Below are 24,829 nucleotides of genomic sequence, written 5' to 3'. Positions count from 1 at the left end.
TAAAAATGCCATCAGAACTTTTATTAGTTATGTTCGCATCGCATATAAAAAGACTGTTTGGCCAATATTGTTGGAGATGCGCCCGCAGCGCAACACCATCATGATTTCAATACATACTCTATTTGCTTGATGATAAACGATTAATTATAATTAATACACAGCGACTTGCAATATTAATTACAGAATGCGGTAATATGATTATTAGGCTACAAATCCATTTCGCATTATTCTATGTAGTTACACAACAATTCCTATCTATTCTCGATAGAACCTGAAAGCTATTTACTTTAAAAAATTGGAAAGTTTTGAAATTTCCGTTACAAAACTATTTCCATTTTTTCTTGAATAACCGTTGTAGAAAATACTATATAAGATCAGTTATGTGAAATATGAATGTGTATTTATTTACATTAACATTCGAACTGTCTCATGATAATATTTTCTATCAAGTTGATCAAAATCTTTAAGCAGAACATTTTGAAAATAAAAAAATAATAATCCAAATAAAATAAAATTTTACTTCTTTAATTATAAAACACTTCTTCAAAATCAATAAACAAATAAAAAACTCACGTATTTATGTAATTTTGTATTAGTTGTATTAATATATCAAGTGCGAGTAATTATTTATAATGCAAATGAAATTATCATCCAAATATTCAACATATAATAAAGTTTAAGGAGTAAATTAATAAATTAACATTATTAAATTAGCACCGCAAGGGTATTTAGAATCTGAATCAAATAATATGGTATTTGAATCAAAGTTTTATTATTTAAACTGTATTTACAAAAAAATGAAAATATGCTTGTGATTTGCACTTTAGTGCATCACACATTTTCAAAATGAATTCGATAAGAAAAAAATGTATTAATCACACTGAAAGAAAGAAAACAACTCATTTCTAAGATAATACGTCTATTCTCAAGCGGTGAGTGGAATTAATCAAATGCAACACTTAAACCTATCTAAAGCATAGAAATAAAATACAAAATCTCTTTACAAAAGCAGAAATTCAAAATTCACATTTTGCATCAATAAATAAAATAGTAATTAGTCCTATTTTTAATAGTTGTTATAAGTTACAAAATTACAAGAACAAAGTATTTTGATGTCATATTATGTGGTCTATGCGTGTTAGTGCAAAGTTTTAATTTTTTGTTCGAATAGCATTATTATTTGTAATGATTGTTGATAAACTTTTTATCAAATTGATTTAATTTCACCTGTTTGCTTCGTCAAGCGCTAACAAGTATTATAATTTTGCTACAATCAATCATCAATAGTGATTGCAATTGAAATAAAAATATTATAACCACATAAATATATCATTATATCAACACGATAACTAGTATTACACATAATAAGACTGCGCTTTCTGGCTAAATGGAGTTGTATACAACGAATCCGATACGTCAAAGCTCTCTGGATAAAAGATTGCAAAAATCAATTTCACAAATTCTTACTCAACTTTAAAATGTTGAAAGTTCTTCTTAGAAAATCTTTAAAATACTATTCTCTGAATAATAAATATTAAATAGCATAAAAAACCGATTTCGACTTTTAACGACAATAGGGGATGCACTACAGTATAATAGGCCAGATGATTCAGTTTACAAAACCCTCACATTTTATCAACATTATCAATTAATTCAAATATTATGTATAACATCATTTAGTATTTAGCATACAATGCGTAAGTATAACTTTCATAGTTTTATTATACAGTATTTTATATATAAGTATAAAATGCATAATTTTCAATTACTTGCAGTTGTGCTCAGAATCAATATGAATAGATCATTTATTCACATGTAATGCATGATTCCTCCTCATTAATGATTGACAATCCCAAAATAATATTCAACACGATCCCAATCAATAAATGGAATAAATTCAATTGTGCGCAGATATCTTTTCGTTTTTGACAAAACACTATTGCATAGTTAAGTATGTTTGGTTTATTCAACTGGAAACATGAAGTTTATGTCTGTTACAATAAACATCAATCCTCAGCTTTCATAACCCACTTACAACAAGATGTAGAATTTGAGAAGATAATTATTAGAATCGCCTTGTTTCAAACTGACAAAAATACAGTTTAATAATTATTTACCCCCAGGCAACGATAATTCTCTAAATACAGAGTGATTGCGTCACGTAACGCAAATCATACACTTTTGCGTTGCACGTCTTTTTTAAATGGAAATCTTCTTTTTCCTGTGAACTCCGGTTCTTGTTTCAAACAACACCCACATTTTAATGATTATTTAGCTTTCTGCTATAAATCCTAGATGATAAACAGTACTATTTAAAAAACAAAACAAAATATTACGACGTATCTTTCAAATCCAGTAAACTGAAAATTAACGGATAATAATACTATCAGTCTCAATAATTTCACAAAAAACTTCAAACAGCCTTTTTAGTCCCGCTACTCCGTTATTAAATGAACTGTCTCATCTGATGAGGTCAGAGGACAAGGCGGTGTTTGTTCAACAAAAATACTCGATTTCTAGCAGGAAAACTTGCACTGTTAGTTAGTTGATGACTAAGGCATCCTGGTGAATGTGATTCTCGAGGGGTGAGTCGTCTTTGGCGAGGCCGTTTAGGGGGAGAGGAGGCTCTTCGTAGCCATTGGTGGTGGTGACGGTGTGCTCCTGGGTAGGAGCAGCCCCATCTGCCTTCTTCTTCTTGTCATCGGCGGCGGTGGCGGTGGTAGGAGGCTTCTTGACTGCAGTGGCCGACTTGGGCACAGGCTTGCCGGCCGGCACCTTTCCGTTGGCAGTTGGCTTCGCATCAGTCTTCTTGATAGGAGCTGGTTTCGCAGGTGCAGCCGTTTTGGCGGCAGCTGGCTTGGCAGACGATATCTGCTTGTTGATGGTTTCCTTGCCAGTCTTGTCGCTGGGCTTAGCCGGGGCTCTGATGGGCGGTGGCTTTGCAGGTGCAGCTGCTGGTGCAGCCGGTCGACTGGTGGTGCTCGAGACAGGTGCCTTCGGTTTGGGGGCTGCTGCACCAACCTTCGCTGCTGGTTTGGCAGCAGTTGTAGCAGGCTTTGCTGCACCAACGGTTTTAGTAGCAGCGGTGGCAGTTGTGGCCGGTTTCTTGGCAGCCAATGTGGAGGAAGCTGGTCGAGAGGTTCCGTTGGTCAGTGGCTTCTTATCAGCCACAGCTGACTTGGGCTTCGCAGCAGCAGCGGCACCAACAGTTGCTTTGACAGCAGTTGTTTTGGTGGGGGACGTTTTGGGGGCACTTGACGGCCTCGACGACGATGTCGGAGTGCTGGGTTTGCTGGTGGGTGTGGTGGGCTTGCTGGCCGGTGACAATGGCTTGGCTGTTGCGGCCGCTGACTTGAGACCAGCCAGTGGCTTGGATGGTTTGGCTGCAGACGTCGTTGATGTCACAGCTGTCTTCTTGATCGCGACAGGTTTAGTGGGTGACGTGGCTTTGGCACCTGGTGCTGCTGCCTTGGAGGGGGCAGCCTTGGCACCAGCTGCCTTGGAGGCCAGATCGGTTGGCTTCTTGGCGGCCGTGGAGGCGACTCCTGGCTTCTTGGCTCCAGCTGATGAGAGGGTGGTGGGCTTCTTTGTCGGGGCAGCTTTTGTAGTAGCAGCTGCTGCTATAGCTACGGCCGCACCTACAAACAATACACACAACATATTTTTATAATAATTTCATACAAATTAACAAAAAAACGTGTTAGTTTGATGTTTAATGAATCACATATTCTAATAAAGTATTTCAATAGGGCAACTTGAATGTTCAATTTTTGCATTGAAATAGTCTATGATAACTAGTTATTATTTATTACCTTATCTATTCTCGTTTTAAAGAATTTGATAGATTTTTTCAAATTCCATGTTTTTTTATACTTTGTAACAAAATACGTTTTTTCATGTCCAATTAAACGAGTAAGGTTGAATTAGTAATACATATTACACAGGTACTAGTTATTTTCTAGTACCCTTGTAATATTTATTAATAGTTCCACCTAATCCATTCAATCGAATATGAAAATCTGAAATCAGAGATAGTTATTACTTTGAAAGGTAATAATTATTCTCTAAGAATCTGAATTTCTTACAAAGTATAGAAAACTTTGAATTTCAACAAATTAATCAAATTATTTAATACAAAAATCTCATTATAGTTGGATAACCAAGGTGATGATACGCATTATACACGAGCAACAATTATAGCTCAAAATTATGTGAGCACTAGTACAAGAATATTTCTGAAACTTTCCGATTTAAATAGTATAAGAATGCTCGTGAGGAGAACTTTTATAAGAACAAACCACTTAAAATTAGAGCTACTAAATTAGTAAGTAAACTAGCCAATATCTCATACAAGGCAGGAATAAAATTTGTATTAAAATATAGATAGCATATTTATAACAAGGATCTATAAAATTTTTATAGTGAAGTATATTTGACAATAGTGAAATTCACTGTAGTATCGCTACAGCATCTCATACTAAAATCTAGTTCTAAAACAGTAATATCTTAGTACTATGCATAGTACTAAGTACATAGTTACAAACCATAATAAGAATACCATATAAAACCATAGAGAAACAATAGCATAAGTAGATATCCCATGGTATAGGGCGTTTATGTCGCAACTCTTACTGTTATCTCAAGCCGATAGTTCATGTAATTATTTCCCGTGAAGCTGTGTGACACTGGTAGTCTCTCATATTGTGCCGTTCATACACTCTCACCCCAACAAAACAGTAGAGGTCGACAATAATAAACAGTAATTGGCTTAATAATAATCATTATGGGAGTGATCCGTGGTCTAGTGGATAGAGTGCCTGCGTAGCAGCATAGAGATCCCGGATTCAAACCCTCTCACAACCAAAAGTTTTTTAACCAGATCACTCCCGTGTTATCGGATGGGCACGTTAAACTGTCGGTCCCGGCTGAAGTATGACAGTCGTAAGGCCCATTGACGGCTTAAATTATATATTCAGGCGGTGGGACCTTCCCGCAAGGGACTCCCCACCAACAAAAGCCATACGAATTTACTTTTTTTAGTAATTGGCTTGAGATAACAGTAAAAGTTGCGACATAAACGCCCTATATCATGGGATGTCTACTTACGCTATTGTTTCTCTATGATAAAACTTTTATAAAAATAATACTTTTCGTTGTATATTTGACAAGAATCTCTAAAACATGCCAATACTTGTAAAAATGACTAGTAGCTCATACAAAATGCTTATGTTTGTTATAACTAGTGCTGAGGCCCAGAATGGGCAGTATGGGCCCAGTATGCTCAGCACACGTTGGCCCAGTATGCTGACCAAGCCTGGTAAGCTAGGCCGCGTCTTGCCATCCACACTGCAATGTGACCAATTGGTCACATAAAAAACTCAATTACACAAAAAACACAGCAGAGCAGACGACAAAACAGGGAACAGCACGCATTGGTTGACATAGTGTGGATGAGTAGTTTGCCAGCGCTGGCCTTCATTGGACTTTGTTGACTTACGCTGGCAAACTACGCATCCACACTCTGGCGCTGGTCGTTATTTGTATGCATTCTTAAGCTACGTTTACACTATGTAGCTGGAGAGCTATATAGCTTTCTTGCTAATAAAATAACTGGAGGCTGAAAACGTTTGCTCAAACAAGTTTCTTGATAACAACGAAAAACATTATTATTTTCAATGATTACCTTTCAGTTTTGCTATAAATCCTATTTTGATAGACTATTTCTCCAGGATTATTGTTGTAAGTAGTAACTGATGGTATCTTAACAGGCACTTAACAGCTACAAACAGCAGTAAACAGCTGCGGCAACCTTCCTTATAGTAGAGCTACAATTAAAATTTGAGCTAAATATAGCTCTGCTAGATGTAGCTCTGCTATAAGTAGATTTAACGCTACGGTAATTTTATGCAGCAGAGCTATATGTTGCTCTGCTAGATGTAGCTCTGCTACATGTCAATTTTTGTTTATAGCAGCGCTAGATAGATGTAGCTGCTCTGCCCTTGAAGGAAGGCTGCCGCAGCTGTTTACTGCTGTTTGTAGCTGTTTAGTGCCTGCTGGGTTTACACCAGATATACTGTACTCATTTGTTGTCAGAGTGCTAGTAGGTTACTGCGTATTGCGAGCATTTATTTTTGATTTTTATATTATTGTGCAATGATGGAGAGTGAATTTGACTGGAATCGAGACAAAATTATCCAATATCTCCTTTTTCTTCTCTGTGCTGCCATTACTTGTAGCAGACCTACATATAGTTTGGAATAAACCAGTATTCACTGCTCAGTTCCCAGCCAGATGCCGAAGAAGAAGGTAGCTCTTGCAGCAGCCGCGGCTTTCGCCGCAGCTACTGTGATATTTTCAGCACAGAGAAGAGAAAGAAGATATTGGATAATTTTGTCTCTATTCCAGTCAAATTCACTCTCCATTATTGGAAATGGAGAAATGCTCGTAATGCGCAGTAACCTACTAGCACTCTGACAACAAATAAGTACAGTATAGCTGGTGTAAACCCTGCAGGCACTAAACAGCTGCAAACATCTGCGGCAGCCTTCCTTCAAGGACAGAGCAGCTACATCTAGCTCTGCTATAAACAAAAATTGACATGTAGCAGAGCTATATGTAGCAGAACTACATATAGCTCAGATTCTCTTTGATGTTTACCGAAAATTTTGGATAGCTCATTTTCTGCTATATAGCTGAGAAAATAGGCTTAAAACTGCTATATAGCAGATCTCCAGTGTCACTTTTTGAACTTGTAGCAGAGCTATATAGCTGATCTACATGTAGAGACTAGTGTAAGCCTAGCTTTACAAGTGTCAACAACAATAATTACCAGCAACAGCAGCGGCAGCAGCAATAAGCCCTTCCTTCTTGTCCTCGACAACAGCTGGAACAGCTGGAGTGGGTGGAGGAGTCTCGGTGGTGGGGGGATGCACTTCAGCTGCAACCACCAGCTGTTCAGCTGGCTGCTCCTCCACTTTGGCAGACTCCACTGGAGTCAAGATAGGTTCGGCAGCAACGAAGTCCACGTTGAAAGTCGGCTCCAGAGCTTCTTCCTTCTGTTGGGCCGCCGCCTGAGTCAAAGCCGATTCCGGCGCTGTCAAAGCCGGTTCCGGCGCTATCAAAGCAGATTCCGGCGCTGTCAAAGCCGATTCCGGCGCTATCAAAGCCGATTCTGGCGCTTTCTCTTCTGGCACTTGTGAGTCAACAACTGGAGCAGTGTCCAAGAGTTCAGCAACCTCCGAAACATTCTCAACATTAGCACTGACGTCCGCCTTCATGAGACAAACCTCGTCCTTCAACTCGTCTGACACAGCTTCTATCAGATTATCTCTCGATTCTGTTGCCAGGAAATCGTCCATTGCTTTAACGTCTTCACTCGGAACAGCTTCGGGAATCGGGTGAGAAAAGTGGTCCATCTTAGTTTCTAATGGCTCATCCGCGTCTAGAACATTGAAATTGTGTTCTGGTTCAGCAGGGGACAATGCCTCCGGTACCAGAGGACTTTGGTCTTGAGGTGCGGCTTCAATTGGAGCATCAAGTTTCAAATCGAAATGAGTTTCGTCGATTTGCATGCTAGAAGCCGGCGGTTGCTGTTCTTGGACTTCTTCTCTAACAGGAGACAACGGTGCAGCATAGTCATTCTCCTCCAACAACTGTTGTTCATTATTTGAAATGGTATCTACAAGCGGCTTATCCTCGAATCTATTTTCTACAATTGAATTGAATTCATTCTCTTCCAACTTATCATCTGTGAAGCCAAAACCCATACTTGGTTTTTCATCTTCAAAGTTTTCGCTAATTTTCTCTACAATAAATGATGAGGCATCATTATCCAACGGTGCTTCTGGCATCAAGCTCATTTCCACATGAGATGGATTCTCCAATACTGGTGATACAATGAAGCTCTGTGTCATGGGATCTGAGTTATTGTGACTAATGAAATCGTCGAAATTGGTTTCGGTTTTGGGAGGTTCAGTCTCAACTTGGAAAGTCATTGGTGGTTTTTCATCGTCTGGGGTGTTCAATTCGTTATTCAGCATGAATTCATGTGTGGGCTTTGTGCACATCATGTCCAGATCCAGCTGGTTATTTACAGGATGAGTGTTGTGCTCAAAGTTCGCAAAATCTACGTTATCCGCACTGAATGGATTTGTATTTGCATGGCTGAAATCTTGTGTGTCAGTTTTTCCAGGCAAAAGAATATCCTCAAACGTTTGTTTGCTCTCTTCTTCAATTGTCTCGAATTTCTTTTCACACTCATTCATATTATTTATGATTATGCTTTCGGGAGCAGCGGCAACATCATTCTCATTCGAGAAAGGATTGAAGTTCTTCTTCTCGACTGGGGGACTCTCTGGGGGCTCCGGGGATGTTCTTGGCGAATTTGTTGCCGAAGATCTCGGAGATGGTCGCTTCAGAATTTCAGCAAACGTTGGAGGCCTGGATTCTTCTGGAATCGGACTAACGCTTAGGGGTTGTTGCTGTTGCTGTTCTTCAGGTTTCTCCATTTCAAAAGGCTGGTCTTCCCCAGAAAAGTTTCCATCGAAGTTAGGAGAGTGCGATGCCTCAGCAACCGTTGATTTGGGAGTGCCTGGGATGAGTGGATCATCATGGTCTGGGGCCTGAATTGTGTCAAAGTTGTGCACATCTTTGTCCGCATCGTAGATCGGGTCGAAATCGTTGGACACGGGTTCCTTATCATTGTGAATTTCGGCGACGAAGGCGGTCGAGTTGTTCATGGAGACTCCCAGCCCGAACACCGAGTCTCCGAACTCAGCCTTGGTTGACATCACTTCGCTCTCATCGCCGCACTGCGACAGAGCCGTGAATTGCGAGTCGTTCAACTGGTCTTTGGCCGTTGTGTTCAAGTCACCATCTGCAACAAAAATGTACATTTCACTAATATTCAAACTATTTTATGGTTAATACAAGGAGAGGGCAAATCGCAAAAGGGGATATTTTAAAGTCTAATTCAATTTTTAAGAATAGAAAATGAGTACTGTAACAAGGAGAATAACTGAGAATAATTTACACAACTTTTTTATAGTTTAGTTTGAAGAGAAAAAATTGCCAAGTTTTTCAAGCACAATGTAGAATTATTTTCAGACACGTTAATCCCGGAATTGATGTCAGTAAGTAAACTAGATATTTTATTTTCATAAACAATTTCATACACGTCGGTGATAATACTATATAATATTACTATACTATATAATACTGTATAACAATATAGTTGGTTACATCGCAGTTCGGAATGGATCAAAAAACCATTATCACTAACAATAGTTCGATTCAGAGTAATCGATGAGTTTTGCAAGTCTGTATGCATTGCATTTCACGTCCTTCATTAGCCTATTACTATTGAATCTTCATCATTGAATCAAATCTATCATATCAAAAAATCTATTTTTGAATCTATTTGAATCAAATCTAATTATATCGATTAAGACTCGTATTACATTAGGACACCAGTTGGGTACAAAGTGTCCGACCGAGCGTTATGATATTGTGCTTATTACAGTAGGGACACCAGCCGATACATAACGTTTAGGTGTCCGACTGGTGTTACATTGGCAGCCGAGACACAACGTTATTTTGTTCAGCCGGTATTACATTGCTATCTAACTGGTGTCCGCTGTATCTCAGCTTGCTCAACAAACGGCTCACCTGTGTTATCTCACTGCAGTCCCTGCCCGGTGTCCTAATGTGATACCAATCCCACATTATCATTATCAGTGAAAGTGTATGATATGGCGAGAATATTAATCCCAAAAGTTCTAATGGAACTATTTCCACTCAACTTGGTCGAGCGAGTATGAATAGTCCAATTGGAATTCATAGGAATAATATTCTCATTGTACTGGACACTTAAACTGATACTGATATCAGGGAATTCGCCTCAAGTTTAATATAAAAAAAGGTTCTAAAGTGGTATTATAATAATTGAAGGCACCAGATATTGACCACTTAGTCGGAAAGTGGGGTTTTATCAGTTTCAGAATCACGAATAAATTCTGCATTGATTGGAATAAAAGCTAGATTTTAGAGCACTCAATTTATCTGGTTTTCATTCTAACCAATGCAGAATTTTTTCGTGATTCTGAAACATAGACTAAGTGGTGCCTTCAATTGCAACTACATTTTTTTAATATGAAATTAATAATAAAATACTAGTAGTTCTGTGAGAAGTAGACCTCGCGCTTTGTAAGTTACATTGACATGTTTTCTCAAAAATAAATGAACAATTTAAAATGCCTAGAAAAAAAACCTAATTAAACATAGAGCTTTCTGTCCTGTCGCACGGTGACGTGTCGTCCCGGAATGTGAGTGTGAGCGCTGTTATCAGGTCTGGCTGTCGTCGATACGCGAAACCAATCAACCCATCAGAGAACATTCTGTGTTCTCGTGTCGGCGAAAAATAGGTGTGTTGAATTTTAAAAAATAGACTACCATAATGCTGATTTCCTACAAACTTCTTTTCTCACTTTTCATGATTTTAGGAATCAATTTCTTTTCGATAACATTTGTTGCAATTTTAATCATCATATTCAAAAATCTAACTAAACTTAGAATCATGGCCTCAGCTTATGGAAAGATACATTTTCAAGAATGTTCGATGTTTTTGAACGAGTAGTATTATAGTCTAGTGACATTCCGCCAACAGGCAAAGCTACAGGACCCGGACTATACATTGAGTTATTAATTACATGCTTTATTGCATGTAATTAATAGTCCACAAGGCAGCTGATTTTCCACCAAATTACATTGAGATATTAATTGCATGCGTCATTGCATGCAATTTATGATTCACTCGACAGCTGATTTATGATGAATAATTCTATAGTCTGATTTTTACGGTAATATTGGCGTTCGAAGGAGACTCTTTTGTATTATCCTTTAAAATGCAAAATATAAAAAACCGTATATATATATATTCGTCGACGCGAAATTCAAAAAGGAACATACCTGTAAAATTTCATGAAAATCTATTATCGCGTTTCGCCGTAAATGCGGAACATAAATATAAACATAAAAACATATAAACATAAAGAGAAATGTAAAACCGTTGACTTGAATCTTATGGTGCGTACAGATATACGCGCCGCGAACATGAGCAATTCACTTTTAATCAGCTAACTATATCTGTATTTTTACAGAAACGGTAAGATATAGATATGAAAAGCTTGGCATCAGCTGATTAAAAGTGAATTGCTCATGTTCGCGGCGCGTATATCTATCTGTACGCACCTTTAGACCTCACTTCGCTCGGTCAATAATGAGTTTTTCAATTTTAATATAAGATTATTGATAAAATAATATAACTTATAAAATAAAATAACTTCACTTATATGGGCTACTTTAATCAAATCAATAAAAACAATATAACAACTTGTAGTACATTTTAACTTGAAAATGACCTATGGTCGAAACTAATCGTTGAAATATTTTAAAGATTTTAATGAAGGGTAATACAAGTTGTTATATTGTTTTTATTAACTTATTAAATATTTGACTTACTGAGTTCATCTTCGAGTGAGGAGGCGCAATGGGCGACATCTCTGCGGAAGTCCTCCTCTGTGGGGATGATGATGTTGTCGAGGCTCTTTTCGCAGCCCTTCATGGGCGACGAGCTGATGACGTCATCGAGCAGGTGGTCACGTGACTCCTTCGCCACACGTGTCGGCGACACCGGCACGAATTCCGCCGCCTCTGGGTTCAGCTGCGACTCCATCTAATTAAAACAATCAAAACTATTAAACTAAGAAACAGCAAACAAATTTAAAAATTACAATCTAAAAATTTTGAAATCATAGGCTATTAAATTAAATTTGAATCAAATCGTGTTTCGACACTGAAAGAGTACCAACCTTAATTAATACTTTGCATCAACATTTTGACAGTTGAAAATGCCATGAGTGCTCGAAACTAAGTTAGTTGTATTTATATAGAAAAACAGAAATGGGGTACTAGTGATATCTATAACAACCAAGAAATTAACGATTCAACTCGTTGAAATTCGTGTAGCTTGTCAGAATTTTAGAAAAACAAGAACAATATTACAGTAGAATTGGAAGAATAAGACATTGATGTTGTCAATACCAATATATTTGAACAAATAAGTGAAAGTCCATTTGAACAAATACTACAACATCTCTCACCACACAATCAAATTACAGTAGAATCTAGCATGTATAGTGGAGATTATTGTTGCAAACTAGAACAAATATTATAGTTAATAATTGATAATGATATTCGTATGGTGTTCTGCTAGAAATAATTATAGTGTAAAATTGAAACACCGACTCTGATATTGTACACAATGTGATAAATAAATGAATCAAAGTGTAAAATAATGTTATAATATTAACCAGATGATAATATTTCTAGAGACCACTGGAAAATTGTATGATAGCTCTTGATGTGCTTTCATCGAACTATTTGGAAGGCTCTATGTAAAAATCATCAAATATTTGAAAACAGCAAGTAAGGGCTTAGTTGTACTTTATATACAACCGGCTGAATTTCAACAACATGAAATTCATCCGGCTGGAAAAATATGAAATTATGCTATTAACTTCAATGTGCAATCTAATTGAAATGAGTTACAGTGTCACTTCTCACAGAGAAAAAAGACTTTGAGATGTTATCAATTCACTTGGTTGCGAGTCACTTTTGTTGAAAATCAGAATTACACAAGTAATACGAGTTGAAATATATAGAGAAATTCACTTCAATTCACGTATGTCGAATCACACTATAGATGACTACATTAGAAAAAAATACAATTTTTGCACTGTTCTTCAATGAAGCTCAAACTGATTTGAAAAAAGATTAATACACTTCTAACCTCTATCAATCAATGAATATTCACTTGCAAGTCATCAAGTGTATGTAATGTATTGTATGTACTTCTAGTTGTTGTTCTTCATTGAACATTGCATTTCTGAATCGGAAACAGTTTTGGGCTGTCAAAGCCTGTTGATTCCAAATTTGTATTTATGCTTTTCAAATTAATAAATGGTGAATAGCAAATAATTATCTGTTATAAAAATAATATTAGTAATATTTTTAGAAAAAATATCGATTAATTCTTACATCGATATCTTCTTCAGCATCGACCGATGTATCGTCGTCGACGTCTTTGTTCGGTTTGTTCGTTTGGTTTTTGTCGTTTTCGTCCTCCTTGCTGTTCTCCTCGTCTTGTCCTTTGATGTAGTTCCACTCCTCCTCATCCGAGTCATCCACATTGCCTTCTCCCTCGCTCTCTGCTACATTATCCGGCTCGTCTATTCCACCAACTGTAACAAAAACGAAAACAGAATCGATAAAGACAAATCCAATGTGATAATTCATAAACAAACCACAGGGACATGATGTTTGAAAAGTATGACCTAAGTAATATAATAGAGAAAAGATATCATAAGATGGACCTAATACCCTATACCATGCCCTAACGCCCTACACCATGGGATATCTTCTTATGCTATCTTTTCTCTAGGATAATAATCAATTGAGATTATTATAATAATTCTCTAGTTTTTGTCGGGCAAAATAAGATGGATTCGCTAAAGACAAATATAATAAACATAATGATGAAGAGAGTTATATCTTGGATAATCACTGATTATAATTTAAAACCTACTCTAGAACATGGTACGCCATAGTGGAGTAGGTCAATTTCTACACAGAAAACACAAAAAATGTAGAGGACACATTATAAGAAATTTTTTGTAAGTAACTATTGTATGTAATTGTAATTTATCTAATATTTTCTTTAACTGATGTTGTAGTTTTAGTTTTTTGGGAAATAAACATTTATTTATATATATAATGAATAAACCCCATCTTTCCAGTTGTATGATACACCTTTATGCATAAAATAGCAACTAATTAACCGTTGACGAAAGTTCTCTAGTTCTTGTTGAAATAGAATAAAACGAACATTGTGAAAAACAAAGATCATAAACTAAAAAATGATGGAAATTATAAATATTGGATAGTCACTGATTAAAATCAATAAACCCAATCTTTCCAGTTATGTGACACCTTTCTGTATGAAACAACAACTAATTAACCGTTGACGAAAGTTCTCTAGTTTTTGTTAAAAAAGAAATAGAATGTACTTTGTAAAAAAGAGAAATAGAATAAACTTAATGATGAAGAGAGTTATATCTTGTATAATCACTGATTAAACTTAATAAAACCCATCTTTCCAGTTGTGTGGGACACCTTTCTGCATAAAATAACAATTAATTAACTGTTGACCTCTCCTGCAGGTCATTCTTATCAAGTTCAAGTTTGTTGTTACTTTCACACCTACTTATAATGTTGATTTCACACCTTCACACCTACTTATAATGTTAATTTACTACTACGATAATTGTGTATTTTTAATGCGATTGAATCCTCTCTAGCATTAACTTAAAGCAGAGAAAACTTACGATTTTTTTATCCTATGATTGTATAAGTTGATGCATACAGTAATGTGAGACGATACTGCACTTTCATAAGAAAACAATGAGATTCACACTTTATTCACAGATGTAGTCAACTTCATAGTTAATGAACTTAAGAATGCAATGATTTTCTTATCATGAAACACATTCTACCTAAAAGTAAATCTATCTAGATGATTTTAACCAGGATTTGGATAACAATAAGGTGAATTCGGTAAAATGCGTTGAATATGCGTTGGTGTTGTAGAACTTATCCATAATTGAGAAAAACACCGTTTTATTTGCGTTAATTCAACTTCTATTTATTTAAGGCTCTGCAAAGGCTAAAAATAAACTTTCTACTGGTGATATGTTTCAAAGTTTTTCGATTTGTATATCATCAAGCTATCAAAATGAAAAAAATTTCACAAGAAAACATATTTTATCCGATCATTACTTTTTGAGATATGAGCACCTAAAGTTAAAATTTTTGGGACAGAACATTTCAAATGTGCGCCTAAAATTTAAATTTTTGGGACAGAACATTTCAAATTCGGTAAGAGATAAATCCATGAGATTTAGAGGATTGATTCTTTAAGGTATTGTTGATCTAGTAAAACAAAAATGTTATGAAAATATAAATGTTTGATAAAGTTATTCAATTTACCAAAAATAACTCAACAAAAAGTTATTTTTTGTAATTTTTAGTAAATTTAATAACTTTCTCAGAAATTGATTATTCGGAAAATTTTTGTTTTACTAGATCAACAACACCATAAAGAATCAATCCTCTAAATCTCATGGATTTATCTCTTACCGAATTTGAAATGTTCTGTCCCAAAAATTTAAATTTTAGGCGCTCATATCTCAAAAAGTGATGATCGCATAGAAAATGTTTTCCTGAGAAAACTTTTTTATTTTGATAGCTTGATGATATACGAATCGAAAATATTTGAAAAATATCACTACTAGAAAGTTAATTTTTAGCCTTTGCACACCCTTAATAATAGAACTGCATTTCCGTGTTGTAACCAACATAATATGCAGTGTGTTAGAACCAATACAACAGTTCAAAACGAAACTGCAGTTCTGTTATTGAATGAATAAAAGTGGAATTGACAAGAATAAAACAATGTTTTTTCTTCAGTTTTCATGTATTTTGTTGAAATTGTGTTCAAATGTTTACACCCAATACTTGAATGGCTGGTTACGACCAAGGCCAGTCTTATGTCAATGTAGTTTCAAGTCTGAATCTGTAGTCATCAAAGCACAAATCCCCTCAAAGATAATGGTAAACTTCGTATTAGGAAGCACCACCATCAAGTCGTACAATTTCATAGAGGAGGCGTTACCGCAATACATGTAATCTGGCTTTAATGAGAGGGGACGAGCTATGTAGCCTCTAGTTTATTGTGGAGGAGGTGAATGGGTTATAATAACACGAGCCATCCACCGGAATGCACACAGGGTGTAGGGATAATTCGGCTTTCTTTATCCCTAAATTTCTTGACATCCACCATGAGGAGGTAATAAGGTAAGGGAAATCCCCTCTCCCCAACAACCCGGCACTGTATTGGGGAAAGGAACATTTGTAAAGGTCATAATGGTGGTTCACCTCCCCGCCCGCAGAGATGTATTTCCCGGAGGGTCGGGAAAAAAGCCGTTTTTGTCGATCTTTTGCCGGTAAGCTGTTTTCCGAACCCTCTAACACGTTAAGGTTTCCTCATGAGAATATTGCAAACGTAAAAAATAGAAAAAACTTGACATTCAAGACCATGTGCTCAGACAATAAATTCACTTCCAGATTACAAGCTACAATATTTTCATTACTGAAGTTTTCCACGCGATTTGAAGGGGAAACAAAACATAATGCTCAAGTTGAATTATCCTAATATGGGGAAACTCCAAATAGGAAATATTATACTAATTTATTATAGAATTGAAATATTATAAATATCTTATTTAATAATGATAAAATAGAAATCATAGCAATGCTTTTAATTGCAGTGTTGATCTGTTCATTCATGTGAAAATTAGAATTTTATCAATTTGCATCAACTGAAAGAACATCAATTGAACATCAAGTTCAATTCAAAATCATCTTCCTTCAATTTCTTTCATTAAAATGTTCAACAAATCACTCAGTTTCCATTCTACTAATTTCCAAAGATTTTCCACCTCATTTACTCCCTCAAATTATACTTTGTCTCGACAAATGAGCTTGACAAAAACACACTCGAGGGAACAATGAAAACTGAAAGCAAATTACATCTCAAGGACAAGAATACAATTCAAAGGACGAACAATCTCCAAATGGAGCAGCTTTTGTGCCAAAAACACTGAATGAACTCTAGAGGAGCATTCAGGTTCCTCTTCCTGTAGGAGACAGGACAGGAATCTAATCAACCCTTCACCCCACCTCTCCATCCACCATGGCACGGTCTTGCCTTTTCCATCACCACAGTGGAGAGGAGATGGGGGGTGTCTAGTCTGACCAAGCCCTTCTTCCTTATCCAGACTCGCATGTACTTCCGGGGTATCGATCCAAGGGCGGTGCCCTTTCACACCCCCTACCGCCCTTTTACACCCCCTACCGCCCTTTTACACAGCATCCCTCCCACCCCCTCGCCAGATGCACCAGATGTGGGTGAGAGGGGGAGGGGTCAATGACCTGATGCGCGTATTCATTGACGGCACTCTCTTTCTCATCCTCACGCCTTTTCATCTTCCTCTTCCTCATACCACATCAATCTCTGCCTCATCCTCTTGCATTTTCATCTTCCTCTATCCCCCCATACCACTCCAATTTATGCCTCATCCTTTGCCTTTTCATCTTCCTCTTCCTCAAACCATTTCAATCTCCACCTCATCCTTTGCCTTTTCATCTTCCTCTTCATCATACCACTTCAATCTATGTCTCATCCTCTTGCCTTTTCATCTTCCTCTTCCTCAAACCACATCTAACTCTGAACCTCTCGCCTCTCCATTTTCCACTAGCCAATTCATTCTCCTCATCATCTTCTCTTTCTGTCGCATTTCCATACGCTTCCTGTTCAACAAGTACAGTTCCTCTTCAGTTTTATGCACATTCTCCTCTCCCTCTTCATCTTTCTCTTCCCTTCATTTCTATCTCTTTCTCTACCATGCACTTTCCTCCTAACCAATGAGTACAGCTCCTCTTCAGTTTTATGACCCGCATTTATATGGCCACACATTTTTTGTCGGCTCACGCGGCCCGCATACATATGCACCACATATGTTATACATCCGCATGAACTACTGTTGTATGTAATTGGTTTGTCTAATGTGCACACAATACAGTAATAATCTTGAACAATGTTACCGCGGTATAATGTTGAAAAATAGGCATAAAATTACTAACAATGTTGACCGATATGTAAAAGCAAAAATAACACAAAGGTTGATTAGTCTTTGTATCGTAGTCAATAAAGAAAAACTTTCATTGGAAGAATGATATTTTAGATTTTTTTTGACAATTTGACAATTTCTTAGTCTTTTTCATTCAATATTTCATTCAATGATATTTTAGAAATTGAGGAAACATTATTATAGGCTTTATTTGATAACGATTTGAAAACTTCTCATAAAACAGATGGAATATGTATAGTCATGTCAATATTTGCAGTAGCAGAAGTCTTCGGGGTGATTTACAGTATGTAATTGGGATTTTCGTTTTATAATAATTATTTATCATAAAACCCTGAATAGCTAAAATTGATCTACCATACAGTTAGCTTTGAAAGGTAACCCTTACATTGGGATCAGTGCAGTTTTTCCTTCTCCCTTCTAATTTGTTTTTAAAAATAATGTCTATAACAATGGGTATATGGATATTCATTAGCTTAAACCACAAAAATTAACAAACATTCTACAAGAGAGTAAAACAATGATGTTAAAGAAGGTTTGGCTATCTTGCAACGCTTCTGACAGAATCACAATAATTTTACTGCCTATGAGCTTCAATTGCAATGAACTTCGTTCACAAGTCACAACATTACAGTCATATTTTAATATACAGGTTCTTTCCTACCAATCCATTCCTCTCATTCTTCCACGCTCATTCCATACGTCTTTTTCAAACTGGCATAAACCACAAAAATGAATCAACACAACACACCAAACTACAAAAAATATTCGAACTGAGAAGCCAAAACACTTGTGTGAGACATGAAGAAGTGAATAAGTCACGCTTTAACTAGCAGCCGAGTCAAAGAAATAGTTTAACTACTTGGCCGACATGCCAACTCGAGCAACGGCACTACTACCTACATTAGTTAAATGACTAGCATGAATACAGATATAGTTGACATGTGTGTACTACCTATATTAGTCGAATGACTAGCATGTATACATATATAGTTGGCATGTGTGTACTACCTATATTAGTCAAATGGCTAGTATGTATACATGTATAGTTGGCATATGTGTACTACCTATATTAGTCAAATGGCTTACATGTTTACAGATATAGTTGGCATGTGTGAATCTGCTACTATGTATACTATACATAGATGCCACCATGCATTGCGGTCTGCTAGTCAGGTGCCAGCTGGCTACTGCAAGATTCAGTTTAAAGTGCCAGTATTCCTTATAAATGCCTCCCATACAACAGTGTTCAAAATATGCTGCCAGTAGGAAGTAAACCTCACGATAGTGTATTTGCTGGCAGCTTCTTTTGTTAGATCGCACTCGCACAGTTCTTGGTGGCTCGGTGGAATCACTACCACAGATTCACACTTCACACATTTGTGAGGTTGTAGCATTTGGTTTGAACAAGCTTGAGCAAGCTACAAGCAGAGACAATAGAATGGTGGCATTCTTTTCTCTAAGCTACAAGCAACCACTCTACAAGCTGCTAAAGCATGATCGGGAGGTTTCAATATTGACTTGGTCATTGTGAGAGGGCAAAAGCTGCAGGAGAGAAAAGATGGATGATTGGTTGACAGTAAAGTATGTACAGAGGATGCTGTGTGGTAGATATATGATGAGTTGATTGAACTGTTGTCATTGTAATGTGTGAAAAAGTGGAGGTTGATAGTAAAATATACAGAATAGTTATTTATCTCTTTCCTGTATAGGGCTACTTGTAATATAAATATAAAGAAAATAATTGAAAATCTCAGTACCCTTTTTTAAAAATATTTTTAAAAAAGGGTACTGAGATTTTCAATTATTTTCTTTATATTTAGAATAGTTATTTGTATATCTAGAGTGAAAAATACCGCTTTTTCTCCCTGAGGGGAAAGATTGATGTCCGAGGCGAAGACGAGGGCAAAAATTTCCCTGATGGAGAAAAAGCGGTATTTTTCTCTCTAGATATACAAAAAATATTTTTTTTTTTAATTTTCATAGTATACTAATATGAAGTATGTAATAACTTGGCAAACATATATTTCACATGTTGATCAAATTTCTAGTTGAGCTATGGAATTTAGTTGGCTCAATGACTACTCTATATCCTTACTCATCTGAGCTTAGACCTTTCCAATACTGTGTATTAATGAGTGATGTGAGGTGAGACTGTAAAAATGATTGAATAATACAGCAGAGCCCCTACAAAACGATATATTGTGTAGTAAATCAATTCTTTTCTACTATTGATTTGAATTTTTAATTAAAAACACTTCTAATGTGGAAACTCTTTTTCATTAGAGACGATGTTTCGAGAGATGATGTCTGAAGATGATTAAACGTCATTGAGTGTTTTATATATTTTTTAAAAACTTATTCCTTTCGAATACCCTGAGCCTATAGTGTATAACACTTATAAAGGCGGATTCCCACATATCAGTATCAGTTAGCATGTCCGGTACAGTGAAAATATTATTCCCCTGAGTTTTAATGCGACCATTCATACTGGCCTGGCTGAGTGGGAATAGTAAGTACCATTCACTGTATCGGTCACTGACTCGCCATACTGATATATGGAATTCACAACCTGTAAAGCTGCGTTTATATCAAAGTTATTAACAAAATGTTAATAACTTAATCCTTATAGAATCTATTAGATTGAACATAACTTATAATACACATGATGAACATATGTGTTTGTCAAGTTCCGTTCAATCTAATAGAATCTATAAGGTTTACAACGAAAGAAAAATGATTAACAAAATGTTAATAACTTTGGTGTAAACGCAGCTTATCTATCAATCAACATGAAAAATATGATAATTTTACATCTTCAACATTAATCAATTCGCACCCTGTTTTTCCCATGTTTCGGGTGCTAGATTCCATGCAATGAAAGTAATGAGATGCACAATCTATCACAGAAAACCCTTCAATTGAAAACTATTTCAACTTGCACTCCGAAATTTGTCTTCCAATTTCGGGTGATAGTTTTCGGGAGAAAAGATTACAATCGTCATCTACAAATTACAACATGAGTAACATAATTTTTATAAATTTCTAAAACCGAAAAACATCTATTAATTTATGCACTCCCACATTTTTCTTCCTATTTCAAGTGCTCGCGAAGAGATACCAACTGGAGTATCAGGAGAAATGAGCTCGAGATCTTCAGATGCAGGAGAGAAGTGAAACCAGTTACCATAACAGGACTAATAATAGAATGCTCGCGGTTTATTAATAGCCGGAGAAGTCGGCATCGGCAGTAGGCGCTAGAAAGTGACCCATAGCCTACCGGTGCTGCGATACGATGACTCACCACCCATTGGAAAGAGACAAAAAACGAAGAGAAGAACGACCAGACGACCAACGAGGCTTTCATTTAAAGGTCCGAACCCACTAGAACGTATCATACCATGACCGTGCCCGTACCGACACATGCAAAAAAATATTCTTTGCATCATTTGATATGTAATGCACCCATTAGACCGTTCCGTCACCGGCCAAGCACGGAGCGTGCCATGCACGTCCAGGTCAACATTTGTCGGCCAGTATATTTTGTCTGTGACGGAACGGTCCTTGCATGGCACGTGACGCCTGCAAACCCCGTTGTAACCGCGTATGCACCGCGTTGGTAACCAGTTCACCGCTACATTCTCTTGCTAACTGACGCGTTCCCAACAACTTCTGACCGGGCATCATACGCGTATCATACCCGTATCATACGCGTACCATACGCGTAATGTACTGGCATAGACCGCTGTTGATCCGGTGTAGTGGGCATAGTTGTTATTTTACGTGCCTGGCATGGTCTGACACGGTCCGTGTCTGATACGTTCTAGTGGGTTCGAACCTTAAATGGGCAGACAAGTTGCCCTATAAGGTCACACCGGAACACACCCCTACAAGGCAAAGCCAACACTTCAAACAAGTATTCACTCTTGCATTGCATAATACCAACGATTATTGAGAAAACAAGTGGAAATCTGCACCAATGCACTGCAACCTGTTACTCAATTAGGCCTACTTCTCAAAAACGGCATAATATTGGATGGATTTCATTTCAGCAAAGCGAGGTAACAAGTACAGAAACATTGAAGGGGAATAATTGATAAATATCTTTTATTCTTTCAGAAGACAGATTTCAAGTAATTACAGTGAGTATCAGGTTTTCAGCTGTTTCCTTAACTACTAATAATATCAAGATTCTATAACTCACCTATATCAAGAATGATAAATATCTTAACATATGGTTATCCTATTGTATTAAGCGAGCAATTTCTGTATTTATATATCTGATTATTTTTATATCTGGCTATTTTTATATCTGGTTATTTATGTTTAACGGATCTCGAAAACGGCTCTAACGATTTTCACGAAATTTGGAACATAGTAGGTTTATGATATAAAGATTTGATTGCACTAGGTCTCATCCTTGAGAAAACTCGCTGAACGACATTAAGAGGATAATTCATCCTTGGCTGAAACGTCTGTGGATAGTAGAAAAGTGAGTATGTGAAAAATCAAAATATCGCATCCTCGAAATTCATAAGATGACGATCATTTTAGAGAATTGTGTTCTGTTTATCAATAAATAAAAATAACGAGCGAAGCTCAGTGCCCCGATATTGATATGTTAACTTATTAGTTAATTTATTACTTTACTAAATTTAAGTGAGCATGGATAAATTTATGTTTGTTGAAGTGATTATGAAGAATGATCAATCAAAATTAACGCATCAGTCACAAATAAATATCTTGTTCCATCATGATCTCATTAAGTTCTCCCTTGTTCTCAATACCTAACCGTTCCAAAAAACGAAACATGTCTTCATGTGTTGCCTTGTAGGCAAGGAAGATGCTGATAACGATCCAGTTTTATCAATTCAGAAGTTTAAAAGAGGTTAGTAAGTTAGTATTAAAGTGGGAAATACGGAGATGACTGGAGTCACGAAAAAATGGTCAAAATTGGAAAAATAAAAAATAAAGAACATGAAATAGTATATTTCGCACCTAGGGCCGAAAATGAGATATTTCCGGCTCGAAATCGGTTTTTAAGTCCGAGGCCGTAGGCCGAGGACTAGAAAAGATTGAGAGCCGGAAATACATTTTTGCCCATGGTGCGAACGCTATTTTTCGCCACACCAAAAAAAAAACTTCCCAATATATAAGAAATTAAAAAATAAATAAAATTCAAACAGCCTATTTTGATAGTTTGAATCTTGGTTATGACAACTTTCACTGTCAATTAATTTCAATATTACTAATTAATGATTTACAATAGTGACAATATTTTTATACTATTAATATTTCGAATAATTGTTTGAATTTTTATAGCTCGCGCTTTGCGCCTGGTGCAATATCTCATGGATAGATGGATGAATAGAATTTTCATTACTATTGTGAAATAATGTGATTAAAAAATTAATATAATTGCATATTTCACAGTTTTGTCTCAAAATATATCTAAAAAATTGATTGAAATTTAAATTACGGTAACTAATATAAAAAATAGCTAATAAAAGTCGAAATTCATCGACAAAAAAAAAATATCACTGACCGAGGTTCGAACCTAGATCATGTTTGTACTTCACTGAGCTTAGAGCTTTTAAGTACACGCCTTTACACTCTCGGCCATTGCTCCTTTTGATCGAAGTGGCCTGTAAGTCAGGTAACGTATGTAGGCTACTATAATATAGTGTAGCCTATAGCGGCAAACTTTAAGCCGGTTTGCCGGCATTTTCACAACAAAATATTGCTCTGAAAATAGTTAAATCATAGAGAAAACATTCGAAGATTCAATCTTGAGTGGGCCTAATGTTTTCTGTATATGGTTTGATATTGAAGAAAAATTATCTAAAAGTTTTAATAATGAATTACGGAAAAATTTCTAGGAATTTTTTAGTCAAGGCTGAGTTTCACCAGTAGGCTTACCTTAAACTTTAGATCTCTGCTGTATTTTCCTATTATTATTGTTGATTGTATTGCATTAAGAAGTGGAATTCGATAATAAAAAAGAAACAATTATTACTCTACCTCACTTTTAAATATTGATACAATTATTGTACTTTGATTTCAAATTCGATTCTTCACTTTTAAAGACTTGCGATACGTACCTTTCTGACAATGGACAATGTAGCCAACATTATATTGTTGAGGCTATGGATATATCATCGTATTCTATTGTTTGATATCAAAAACACAATAATAAATATTAAATTATGAAACAGTAATTTATAAAATATATTATTATAGACATAATACCGCGATTCACGATACATAATTATATAGATTATTAAAGTCATTATGAGATTATCTCTCCATGATTTTTGTGAGATCGGACACGATCAGCTGTTATTCAAGGTCATTTTACAGCCCTAGGGCTGTAAAGTTTTACCGGCCTGGTCGGAAAACAATCACTTTCGGCCTCCATATGACACACGTAAACCAGCTCATTACATCCAAGTGTGGCGAAAAAATAATTCAGTAAAGATAAAGCAGCAGAATGAGAATCAAGAGAGTCAAGTGGAAGAAAATAAGAATTTGAGGAGACGCATACTGTAATAAGGTTCTTTTCGTGTAGAGTGCGGCATTATTTGAACGAGTTTTGTAAGGTTGGAAAGTGACCGGCTAAAAAGAGGAAGGAAATCAGTTCAAATGCATCCAAGTAAAGAATAAAGAAAGGCAGTGCAAGACTTGCTAGGTGGGGGCGGGGGAGGTCTAGGCGTGGGTGTTCCGGTTTCAACTGGGAAGTGAAAAGAGATCAGCAAATGCATCCAGTGACACTTTCGCCAAACTACTTCTCTCTCTCTTTCAAACTCTCTGTCTCTTGCTTCCATTCTGTATCTACTTATAATCTTATTACCTGCTTGAACGGGTTTAAATAGATTATCAAAGTTGTTTTTGTTTTAATTACAAGAGGGCTTTAAGTTTACATGTAGGAAAAAGCAAAATTCTACAATTCCCATCCATAACTTAGATATAATACATGATGTATATAATACAACTGTAATTGTGTTTTC

General features: G+C 36.3%; 1 protein-coding gene across 2 annotated transcripts in view; it reads right to left on the bottom strand.

Moving 5' to 3' along the window:
• LOC111044923 (flocculation protein FLO11) overlaps window positions 1-24,829 on the bottom strand; it is a 182,767-nt gene continuing 157,938 nt past the window's right edge. For both annotated transcript variants that reach the window (XM_022330190.2, XM_039436181.1), the window contains 4 exons: window positions 13,096-13,298; window positions 11,518-11,731; window positions 6,830-8,875; window positions 1-3,638 (listed from right to left, as the gene is read on the bottom strand). In XM_022330190.2, the coding sequence (XP_022185882.2) occupies window positions 2,542-3,638; window positions 6,830-8,875; window positions 11,518-11,731; window positions 13,096-13,298 (3,560 nt within the window). In that variant the 3' untranslated portion in view covers window positions 1-2,541. The remainder of the gene's footprint in view (window positions 3,639-6,829; window positions 8,876-11,517; window positions 11,732-13,095; window positions 13,299-24,829) is intronic.

The sequence above is a fragment of the Nilaparvata lugens genome, chromosome 10 (genome assembly GCF_014356525.2).
Source record: "Nilaparvata lugens isolate BPH chromosome 10, ASM1435652v1, whole genome shotgun sequence".
In the NCBI taxonomy this organism is placed as follows: Eukaryota; Metazoa; Arthropoda; class Insecta; order Hemiptera; family Delphacidae; genus Nilaparvata; species Nilaparvata lugens.
Note: the sequence above shows the minus strand (reverse complement) of the source record. Positions and strands in the feature narration are given on the sequence as shown.